Source organism: Tinamus guttatus, unplaced genomic scaffold (assembly GCF_059628265.1).
Source record: "Tinamus guttatus ecotype Peru unplaced genomic scaffold, ASM5962826v1 Tinamus_guttatus_pri_ptg000090l, whole genome shotgun sequence".
NCBI classification, from domain to species: Eukaryota; Metazoa; Chordata; class Aves; order Tinamiformes; family Tinamidae; genus Tinamus; species Tinamus guttatus.
Genome location: NW_028288624.1, coordinates 2776197 through 2788810, shown reverse-complemented (window position 1 = coordinate 2788810; position 12614 = coordinate 2776197). Strand labels below are relative to the sequence as shown.

The window sequence follows — 12614 nt, the reverse complement described above, 5'->3', positions numbered from 1 at the left end:
CCTGTGGTGTTTTCACTTGGCAGTGTGACACCCATTATTTCAGACCCCAAAAAGTCCAATTTTCTGTTCCAACATATGCCAGGAGTGCATCCCTGCCTACATTAAAAATACTGCGGGAGGAGGCAGGCGCGATATCGAGGTGCAGCGACAGGAGAGCCATGAGGGATGGTCACTGCTCCTTGGCAGTGAGGCTGCTGCCCAGCGAGCCAGAGCCCTGGCACACACATCCTCCTCCTCATCCAGGGCCTAGCCCCTGGGAGAGCTGCTTCCTGACAGGAGCTGTGGCTGACAGCTCCCTCGGATGCCACTTCAGCCTAAGTGGGAGATGTCTCTGCTCTGACATCGGGGTCTATGGTGAGGCCGGCATGTAATATTTCAAGAACACTCGGACTCGGCACCTCTGAAGTGCTTCACAGCTCCTCACAGAGATCCTGACACTGGCAGGAGATCTAAGGCTGCCTGCAGCAAGGCAGGGCACATTTTCCCTTCTCTGAACTCATAATAAAAACTAAACCATAGAAAAGATAGAAATACGGTCAATACGATCTAGTTATAAAAAAATAACACAGCAGCAGAGAAACTAGTTAAACCTGTTCGGGATCTGGCACCAATACGGAGCTTTCCTATTGCTGAAATTAGTCCATGCTGTGTATTGAAAGCAGCATTGCTCCTAGAGCACTAAGGACTCACACAGTGAGCCCTGCTGTGTTATAAAGACTGCACAGTGTCCCGCAGGGAGCGGATCGTTTTGTTTTAATCATCTTTTTTCTCTCTCCCATTAAGCACCATTGGCAGAAGTGGGCGTAGCATTAACAGAGGAGGAGGAAACAAGACATTCTTTTCACTGCAATGCTCGTAAGAGTGTATGCCTAAAGACAGTTCCAAAACAGAAATGCCTGGTCTTAAACATGTACAGTGTCTTCACCACGAAGGGGTGAAGATCTCAAGCAAGATGCTGCTGCAAGGATGGCAGAGGACAATGATGCAGATTCCTTATTGAGCTGCTGGAGAAATTTCTTGCAGCCCTTGAGCAGGTTTTTCCTCATGCCCACGCTCAAGGAACGGTGAAGAAATCACCCCGTTGCTAGGCACTCATTAGCTCCTCACCTGGGGCTAGCGATGAGCCACGGAGCAGAGTAAGTGGTTTGTTAAAAAACAACAACTGTCTTATCTGACACTGGGTCATAAAAAACAGTGACACTCTCAGGTGAGCTCTTCTCACAGGGGGAAAGACTGTATTTGGGCATTACCTGTCAAGAGATTTTGTCAGGAAATCTCTCCCCCAGCACACAAGGCCTCGCAATGGCCAGTGCAAGCAGACCCGTCCCTGCAGCAAAAGGTTTAGATACTAGAGAAAAAACATGTGGGAATCAGTGCCAATGCACTTAGCTGAATTATTAATGGAAAGTAGCAGACTTTTCAAATTTAGGCCTATTTCATGTTCATGTATCATTGATAAAGGCATTGTGGTTTCTAGGAAGTGACCTATGTCACAGGCACAAATAACAGCTTTTCTCTCACTCGTTCACCTCCACACTATAATTTTAATCCTTAAAATAAGGGCATAGAAAGCAACTATTTTTCAGTTATGAACAAACTAGCTTAATTGTAAACCTACTAAACGTATATGTTCATAGAGCAACTATTCCATACGCACTGCCTAGATGCAATATTTTACATAAATATTCATAAAAAGATAAGGTGAGAGAGGTGATCTCATCTGATTTAAATAACATAATTAACGAAAATAAATGGGAAAAGTTCCCTGTCCTTTGACTTTGAAAATGAAATCTATTTACTAAACCAACTGCTGATGCTATTGTACGTGTTCTTTATCTAAATTTTTTAAGGATGGTGGCCCCAGTTTTCAGTGGGTTTCCTTTTCATGTGCTTTGACATGCATCTACAGACAGCAAGGAACAGGATTCTGAACTTTAGATGTTCACAGTGGAGAGCTTTTCTGAGCTGCTCTCTCAATAGCTGAGATGACATGTCCATCTTCAGTTTCTTGCACTGGGCAGCAGTTAAATATGCAAAACTCACAGAGACATTTGTGGGGCTTTTACGAACTTTACACTTCCTGACAGCAAATAGTGGGAAAGTGTAGCATGCACAAGGGAACTACTTTGGAGAATTTGTCACTTTTGGTATCCAAACATGAAAAAAAAACAAGCACTAGTGCTGTGGCTCTTCCTTAAGTCTCATATATTAACATAGCAGGTAGAAAGAGCTAAAAAAAAAAATCCATGTGTAAGTATTATCAATTATTATGCCATTTCCATGGTATTGACTGAAAAATGAGAAGGAAGAAGGAAAGGAGCAGGTGATTTTAGACAGTTAATGACCACTGGCTGGAAGCTTTCTTTCATTGACTCAATGGGATCTCATTTGGACTCATAATAAGTAGAAGGAAAGGATATCTTTAACTCTGAAGAATACGGATTACCAAGGTAGTGAGTAATATTTGCCCAGCAAACTCATATCTGGGTGGGAGGATATGCAGAATATAAAGGCTGCTAAATTGGAAATCGTTATTGGTTATTTATATCATGGCAGAGCTTCATTATGTCAGTGCTCTGGGACACGGTGCTTTGTCCGTGAGTGCAATAAGATGACAGAGCCACACAGCGAGGCCAAGCTATCCCTGACTTATATGGGCACCTCTGGACTGCTGGGCATGGTATGTGCCAAGGTCCTGGATGTAACTCAGGAGGAGCAGAAGTTAAAATTACAGGCAGTTCCCCTCACAAAAAAAAAAAAAAAACAAAAAAAAACAAAAACAGAAAAAGCCACTCAGAGCTTCTGCTCTTGGGCATTGGGCTTGGTTCAGGTTCCTTCTTCTCCCTTCACAGCCGAGCCGTGTGTCGGACCTGGCGCACCTATTCCATGCCCTTTATGCTCGCTTGACCCCCGGGTTGTGGGGCGGAAGCAGCCACTTCAATCAGCACGGGTATAAACCCCCTGGCTGCCCAGCCAATTCCCTTCCCAAAAGCACCTTGCTTGGCCTCACAGGCCAGGAGTTATTAGATGCAAAGGACAATCTGCTTGCAGCAGTAGAAAGCAGTGCTTTTCTTAGAAAGCACAAAGTTGAAGGGTAATCTCTGCTTATAAGCAGAGCAGCTGTGGTTAATGTAATACTGCATGCAAAAACCTTTCCATTTTTTCTTGAAGTCTAATAACACTTTGAACATGTGCCAGCACATACAGCTGGCAGCTCAGAAAAGCTCCTCGTTCATCTCTTTATAGACAGTCTTTTTGTTCCACAAATCTCTCGAATTGCTCACATAGAAACATACACTTTATAGGAAAGGGGATATTACGATATGCTATTTTGTGTCTGATCCTCCCGTATGCATAAAATTCAATGACAGATGCATCACTGCCAGAAGATGGAGCAAAGTGGGACCCTTGCTCTGAATAATTTGCCTATTTAACTATTTTGGCCCAGATGTGCCTGTGCAGTTACACACAGGTATGGACAGACTCCTGCAGACATAACTTTAACCTCACAATAAAAATTCACGAGTCAGAAGTTATGAGGATAGGTTATCCTTGGGCATCTGCTTGATGAATTGTACAGTATAGAAATAAGCAGAGAAAAATACGGTCAAAACTATTTTCTGAACAATTTGATACAGTGTTTTTCTTTGTGCCAGCCTACAGAACATGTGAATTCTTGCATCTCAAAGCCTCCTCTAGCAGTGCAGGCAGGAAGGGACGTTTTTCTAAGTATGTACTGCTCCTGTCATTTACCTTGCAAGGCAGAAAATCCCCTATCTCACCAAAGGAACCTCAAAGTCCATGACTAAGAATGTTACGCTTTCTAGGTAACATTCTAGGTAACATTTTCTGAAAAAAAAGAAAGAAAGAGATCAACAAAACAATTTCTACATTTATTTTTTCCTCCTCTCTACTTCTCTTCCAGCTGGAGTATCAGAACAGAGTCACAGAATGGCTGAGGTTGGAAGGGACATCTAGAGATCATCTAGTCCACCATAAAACACAGAGGACCAATCATTTCATTGTGACTATGGCCATTTCTAATCACCAAAAGCCCAGAGTATCCTTCCCAAATGTTTGAGTGCTGAGGTATCCAAATTAGGATTCGACACCAAGGCTTCAACTTTTACCACTCCCTGTCAACTCAAGAAAAGAAACCGAAGGAAGTGTCACTGAAAACCGGTATCGTGCTGTTCTCGATAGTTCAAGTCAATAACTCAATAGCTCTAATTTCATCTGACCACTGCTTATCTCTGCTCTTCACTTGGGTGCCTGATGTTAACCAGAGGCACCTGGGAGCCAGAAGACAAAATCTTTCCTGCATCCAAAATGCTCAATGTCTTTTTAAGAGACCTCAGGAGGTAACTTTGGGACCACCTTGCAGAGCATGTGAGGACCATAAACTGCACCTCCTTATAAAATGATTGGAAGCAACGTAATCATATTTATTGAGACACAACTTAGCATTATGCACTAAAGCTAAATTTAATTTTCCTCTGTACTGCTCCAGAGCTAAGTGATACCTTTCTCCTACAAAGATCCTTTGCATAAATAAGGCAAGAAAGGTAGTGGCCTTCACAAACCAGAGCCCAAGTCTTTCTCTGACTTTCCATTCACTAATTGGATTCATAGCAGTTTAAAAGTGTTAGATGTACTTTCCTGGTATGAAGGAGAAATCTCCCTGGCATCTTCCTTTGGCTGAAAAATGGCAGAACTATAAACGAGGACATCACAGCTCCTAAACCTGTTGGATCCATTCCAGGAAGCCCTTGTCTAAGGTGGAGGGAGCTGCTCCACATTTTTGTAGTGCTGCCCTTACAGAACTAAAATGTGATTTCTTAAAAAAGAAGAAAAAAAAAGGGGGGAAAAAACCCTCAAAAGACATTTGTTAGAGATGAAGACTGCATCAAATAGGCTTCAGGTATTTTGATAAGCTATAGCTGAGCCCAAAAGCCTGTAAAAGTTTTCAAGTTCTCAGTGCTGCTGCTGCTATGTAAATGCTGACATTAATTATATTTCAATTAATTATATTTCAATTTAAAGCAGGTTTGAAAATTCTCACTGAAAATATCCTGAATTGACTTTTGAAAGCCTAAGGTAAAACATGTTTGAGGCCATGGGGAGCATCTCAGAGCCAGAAATGCTGGGCTGAGATCACCCAGGTAATAAACACACCTGATGGCTACATTTGCACCCTGGGCTTTCCTAACATCTTGCTAGATGGAGCAGTTAAGAACCAGGGAATAAAAGATTTTTACAGAAAAAAAAATAATATATATATACATACATGTTTCTGTTCCATTCAAAATGAGTTTTGGGAATTTCCGAAAATTTGAAACCTTTTATTCTGGGCTATTCCCTTTTATATCATATCTTGAGGTACAGATATTCAGCTGCTGAAAACTGGCTAGGTTCAAAACATACTGAAGAAGAACAGGATCCTGAGCAGTCATGATCATTCGGGGAGAAAAAAGCAACAAACACTGTTGAGCGGTTGATTCCAGCTTTCAACCACAAGCAACAGGTTCCCAGCCACTGTTCATGGACTTAAATTACTTCGTGGGTTAAAAACATCTCAGAATCAGCCCTGAAATGTTACCTATTGTCCTTAATCACAAGGAAAAAAAAAAAAGTTTTAAAACTGGTCATTCTATACCATGCTGCCTTTCTGCCTCTACAATCAAAAGAAAAGACTTTTTTTTTTAACCAGATTCTATTCCTGTCAGACTCCTATCTGTATAAAATACCTCCTACCAGCCTAATTCCTTTCCAAATAACTAAAGATCGGACCAACTGGGACACAATAAAAGGAAAATCAGTTCCAATTGTATTCAATACATACTGAGTTGGTTTGTCATAATCTCATAGGACAGCCGACAGAAAATAATGTACTATCATATGCAAAAAGCTTAAATATACATTTCTGAAGCAGCAACTTATTTCATAAACCATAAGTCAGCTGCTCAGCATTATCTAGAGGTATTTATCTAAAAAATGAAGTTATAAGTAACCTCTAATTTTCAAGTAGTAGTGAAAGAAAGTGCTGAGAACTGCAGAATTTGTCAGAAAACAGACACTCCACAATTATTGGCAACTAGACACAATTTCCCAAGGGAGCTAAAGTGAACATCAAACCAAGGAAAATCCACTTGCCTGTTAAACCAGTCATCCGTATAGCGGGGGTAGGGGTAAGGATCATTGCTGCTGAAGTCGTAGCTGGCTTGGGCATTCTGGAAAACACAAAGAAGTTCAGTAAATCATCAAAAGAGCAGATCTGCTGGACAAAGGGGAACACAAATGAGGGGAAAGGATGTTTTCTGTGGTGCTCTGTCACTAGCAGACAATTAGTATTTCCAAGTGACATGGCTAATAAAGAGGCGTTGTGAGAACTCAGGCTATAAATGAGTGACTGCAGGTCCTGGCTCCAATTATTTTTGAAAAAATAATTTACTGTACTCATTAGCTCAAACAATGTCTGACCTCCAAATGCATTTCAATGCCTAAAAAAGAGTATTTCTCAAAATTCAAATGTGAAATGTCTATTAATGACTGGCATGTATGTCTGAAAATCCCTTTATACATTCATTTCATTCTTCAGTTGTTCGAACACCTTCAAAAATGTGGCTTTTGAGTGCTTTTCAAAATGTCATTACTTGTCTCTCCTTTTCATATTGAACTAAATAACTAATGACTTTGTCCCATCAACAGAGTTAAGCAAACATAGCAACTTTTTGATGCTTTATCTGAGAGGTGGAAAGTTTCACAAAGTTAAGTGCCATCTTCTCTCTTACTGAAAAAAATAAATAAGGGAGACTCAAATTAAGCTTTTAAAATATTTTGAAGCTCCATCTCAAGTGTATGTTCATAGAGTTTATATTTTAATAAGCACCACACTCAAGAAACAGAATTATGTTAATTCTTAATTAATGTGTACTTGTATTCATTTTGAGACTTGATTGAGCACAATATTGAAGACTTTGGGACTTGCATATGAATAGCTTTGCTCCTAAAAATATTCTCCTTCATCAGATTCTCACTCCCTGGGGTACAGGAGCTGGCAGTCCATCAGGACCAAAGTCCTTCGATTTTGGATTCAAAATCTCTAACTCCTAAAATTCTTGTGCCAGAATGAAATGGAGACAACACTGTTTTTGATCCTTGGAGTGTAAAACTAATCATCTTTCAATTTACAGTACAGAGATTTTTTTGAGTGATAAATTGAGAAAGTCTGATCCATTCTAGTCAGCATAGACAATAACTACTTGGCAGTATAGGAATGTAGTAGAGATTTGCAGAATGCCTATCACGCAACTGGCTGCTGTTCTCCAGCTCAAATATAGCTGAATCCTCTGCAAGTACTTTTATTGATCTATCAGTATCGCTAAACTATGGTTCTGATTTTTAGCCTAAAGATGCTAAAATTATCCAGTAACTTCAGCTATAGTCATCAATTCTCAGTGCTTCTAAGACTGTACACTGATGAATCTTTAATTTACCACTTAATTATCACAACTGCTTATACAGAACTTTGAATGGCTTAGATTTGTATGAGCTGGGAATAAATAGAATGTGATTTTCAACTGGGAAAAGAAGGAGGATTTCAGAATGGTCTATAAATCAAGAATAGCTCAGAGAAGGCGGACAGGGAGTTTTTATTTACCACTTCTCATAATAAAAGGACTAGCAGGAACTCATAGAAATTACCAATGGGGAAATTTAGAAGAAGCAGAAAACAAGAAGTACTTTTCCATAAGCCACGCAGAATTCATTACTACCCAGAAATGCAGAGGTGAAAAGCCTGAATGAAATGAAGAAAAAAAAAATAGAGAGACTAGATAAATTAGTGGAAGGTAAATCCAGAAGGGATATTAGATGTGGTGGTTCCTCCAATAATCTATAAAGCAGTGTGTGCTAGAAGCCTGGAGGCAATCCCAGGTGCATATTGTGCAGTCTTTGATCCAGTGGTCACTATAATCTCTAAAAATCCATTAGCAGCCACTTTTATGGGCAAGATCCTGGCAAGGGTTGGTACCTGTCAGGCAAGGAAGCTGATGCCGGGCGTAGCCTTCTGGGGTCACAGTCGTAACCCTCACAAAGCAGTTCACTTTTCTGGGAGAAATGGATTTTAACCACAGATGAGAGTAACTTTCCTATGCTAGTGCCTCACACTAGGCTAGGATATTATGCAGACTGCAGGTAACTGAGCTTAGCTCTAATTATTTCAGATCTTTTCTTTCTATGGTATGGTCTGACTCAGTACAAGTGTGATGAGTATAATATACTGCCAATTCCTTGTTCAGTCAGAATTTATGTTTCCCCTTGGGAAGTATTTTATGAGAGAGATTTAAACTTGACAGTGGGTCAGCTGAGTACTTTTTCTCATCTGGAAGAAATGGAGTCCTGCACCTAGAGAACCTTAGCTCAAAGGAGGCCCTTATGTGGCTAATTTTTGAGGTTAACAGACATACAAGCATCTCATGGAAGTTCTCAACTGTTCTTGACTCTAAGAATGAGGGAGCTGTGCACTGGTGACTGGTCCAGTGTTACCAACTGTCAGGTCACGGAAAGGCTGCTTTAGACAAGCTTTAAAAAAAATTATCCACGCTTTCAAATTATCTTATTTGCTTAACGTTGGATAACTATTTTTAAAGAAAAAAAAAAGATATCTAATGCAGCAGGAACCACCTACAAAATGCAGAATTAAGAAGAATTCTTGGAAAGAAAACAACTGCTGACTGCAAGCTTATCTTCATTACAGTGTTTGAAATAAGACAGCAAGTTTCAGCTTCATGAATGAATATTCCGCCCATGCTGTAAATGCAGTGGAACTGGGAAGGAAACAGCAGGGACAAGTATAAATGGACTGTTTCAAATTCCTAATTTAAAGATCAAATTTCCAAATATCTAAGCCAGAACCTTCTGTTTTACATAAACCAGTGATAAATAAGGTCAGTTTCAACTCTAGACCAAAAAGGAAACTGCTACAGTTGATAACCAAGATGTTTCATCTGTCATCTTCAGTTTCTGGTATGGTGTTTCGCTGAAGGAAATATTAAAATCCATGATCTACCATTTTCCTCCTCAGGCTGGGCACACTAACAGACAGTAAGACGGAGCCTATAACTGAATCACAGATGTAATTGGGGTAGGAAGCCAGGACCATAAATTGCAACAGGATCTGGAGGCAACCAAAACCAAGGTAGATAAGGCTTTGCAGCAGTAGAGTGAAATTAAAACATTTTGATTTTCAGTTCAAGTGATCCATCTTCCAATTTCGGTGCCAAGCTAGTCTACTTGCAATTACTTCTGTTAGATTTTCTGTTGGTCTAACATGTGGGTTTCAATACCTAAGCTAGTTGTTAATCTTTCTCTACCATCAGTGAAGAAAGTCACCTCCAGATTCCAGACTCACGCCACCTATCTTAGGCACTAGTAATACCCTGGGGTTTACATTTAGACTACTCATTAGACTAACAGTGTTAGAACAAGATAAATCCCAACCCTCATCTTCAATCAAAACCAATTCGAACTTGATGTTTATCAGTCACCAATATACATATGATATAGATCACAGAATAACAGAATGGTTGGGGTTGGAAGGCACCTATAGAAATCATCCAGTCCAATCCCCCTGCTCAAGCGGGGACACCTAGAGCACATTTGAAGATCTCCAAAGAAGGGGGTTTCACAAGCTCTCTGCGCAGCCTATTCCAGGGCTCTGTCACCTTCACAGTAAAGAAGTCCTTCCTCACACGGAGATGGAACTTCCTGCGTTTTAATTTGTACTTTTTACCCCTTGTCTTGTCACTGGCCACTACTGAGAAGAGTTTGGCCCTGTCCTCCCTACATTCTCCCCTCAGGTATTTATACATATTGATCAGATCTCCTCTCAATCTTCTCTTCTCCAGGCTGAACAGCCCCAGCTTGCTTAGTCTTTCCTCATTCAATAGATGTGCTCCAGTCTCTTAACCATCTTTGTGGCTCTCCGCTGGACCCTCTCTAGAAATTCCACATCCCTCCTGTCCTGGGAAGCCCAGAACTGCACCCAGTACTCCAGGTGTGGTTGCACCAGAGGTGAGTAGAGGGGGAGGATCACCTCCCTCGACCTGCTGGCAACACTCTTCCTGACCCCATTGGCCTTCTTGGCCACGAGGGCACATTGCTGGCTCATGGTTAACTTCTTCTCAACCAGGACTCCCAAATTCCTCTCCATAGAGCTGCTTTCCAGCAGGTCAACCCTTAATCTGCACTGGTGTCTGGAGTTATTCCTCCACAGGTGCAGGACACCTGTCCCTGTTGAACCTCATGAGTTCTCTGCCCAACTCTCCATCCTGTCTGAATGGTAGCACAGCCCTCGGGAGTTATCGACCACTCCTCTCAGTTTGGTATCATCTGCAAACTTGCTGAGCGTGCACTCTGTGCCCTCATCCAAGTCACCGTTGAACAAGTTGAACAGCACTGGGCCCAGTACTGACCCCTGCGGGACACCACCAGCCACAGACTTCGAGCTAGACTTGGCCCCATTTATCACCACCCTCTGGGTTCTGCCATTCAGCCAGTCCTCAATCCACCTCACTCTCCACTCGTCCAGTCCACACTTCCTGAGATTCCCTATGAGGATGTTATGGGAGACTGTGTCGAAAGCCTTGCTGAAGTTAAGGTAGACAACATCCATGGCTCTCCCATCATCCATCCACGTGGTCACCTCATCGTAGAGGGCTATCAATCAGGTTCATCAAACATGACTTCCCCTTGCTGAATCCATGCTGGCAACTCCTAATCACCTTCCTATCCTTCACGTGCCTAGAGATGGTCTCCAGGATGAGTTGCTCCATCACCTTTTCATAATCTATATGTAATTTTATATATTATTATATAGTGAAAATAGATGCATTCTTATTACAGAGAATTGTCTGGTATATCTCTTATTTTGTACTTTTTAGCATTCTGCACCTCTATCCTAAATAAGATGCTGACAGGAAAGTACTGGATTAGATGAAGACATCCTTTCAACGATTAATCAAGTACTGGTTTCTCTATCAGAACACAAACATATTACTTTTGTCTGTGTATAAAATGCAACTTGCCTTTAAAATAACTTTTGATCGGAATTTTCCAAAGAATTGTCCCATACTTTTTTAAATATATGCAGTAAAATCTTTTTTCTTTTGCAAAATATTCATTCTGTAAAATATGCAAATAACAATGCATTGCTCAGATCTGTAATCAAATTATATACCTTGAATAATGCAGTAAACTCATAAAATTTTATATGGATTTACAAGCCTCTACAGAGCCATTCAAATACATTTCTGTTTTTTCTCAGTAACTTGAGAAATTTTCCTATACTCACGTGATAGTGCATGAGACAAATAATGAAAAATACAATTCTCACTAGTCACAGTCTAATTTGGTTCAAGGTATTAATGCACTGGTGAATTTACTCCAGAGGCTTTATTTGATATTAAATTTATTTGAGGCTTTGAAGAGAAGTAGAAAGATTTTTAGCAATTATGGCATCTGATTTCACCCTCTTCAAATAACTGGAATTTCTTAGAAATCTGAGGTGGTAAGAAACCTTCTGCTTGATTGATTTCTTTACTGATCCAAACAGCAGGCAAATCCCTGGCCTCAAATTACAACACGTTGCATCTCTAATCACAGAATTGTTGAGGTTGGTAAGGACCACTATAGATCATCAAGCAGGGACACCTGGAGCACGTCTAAGAACTGTATGAAAGTAACATTGAATGTCATAATGTGAAAAATGTAAAACAGTTTTATACACCCATTGTAAGAAAATGGAGCATGCTCACCATGAGGCAAAAAGGAAGGCAATGTGGTTACCTGCCTAGAAGGGGTTCTGTAAGGTCATGAATGAAAAATCAAGTCACTGCCACTAAGTCTGTAGTCAACATTTAGCCTTCTCTTTTCTGCCATGGGGAGCACACTTTCTGCTTTGTCGTTTGTCCGTAGGAAGCCTGTCCAAGAGTACTTCAAAAGGTTTTTTCCTGTAGCGCTCCTGGAGTCAAGATCTCAAACCCCACGAGTAAGGGTGACTTTTATTTGTACGTACACCTAGCTGCAAAGGCTACAAAAGGCTGGAGCCTGAGGCATGTGAAGTGGCTGGGTGAACATTAATGTATAGCAGACCAAGGAAGAGCAAGCCAGCGTTGTTCTCTTGGGGCCACCACACAGTTTGACGCTGGCAACCGCAACCTGTCTCTGTACATTGTCAAGAATTTAGCTTTTCTTGACCAAAACTACCTGATATGTGCCAAGATTGTCCTGTGTCAGGTTTAATGCTCCCAAGGATGTGTGGCCAAAGACAACGTCAGATGCCTTTGCCAAAGTAGTAGGAAAAAAAAAAAAAAAAAAAAACAGAACACGTGTCCTTGCATTTTTGAAAAGGGAACTGAAAAAAACTTGTCACTGCTCAAATAGCTCTGCTTCTACATGACCCAGTTTACCTGTTCAATATTACCCAGGAAATCTAGAGCTGCATTCAAGACCTTCTCAATACCATGAGTATATCCATTAAGTAATGGGTCATGCTTAACAATATTAACTTTAAAGGCTGAATTTACCATCTGTGAACACTTTAGTGTCCCTCC

General features: G+C 40.8%; 1 protein-coding gene across 1 annotated transcript in view; it reads right to left on the bottom strand.

The window, feature by feature from the left end:
• Positions 1-12614, bottom strand: part of PCSK2 (proprotein convertase subtilisin/kexin type 2) — a 91364-nt gene that overhangs the window by 19713 nt on the left and 59037 nt on the right. Inside the window, exon 6 of the mRNA XM_010211387.2 lies at positions 6154-6230. Coding sequence (XP_010209689.2) covers positions 6154-6230 — 77 coding nt within the window. The remainder of the gene's footprint in view (positions 1-6153; positions 6231-12614) is intronic.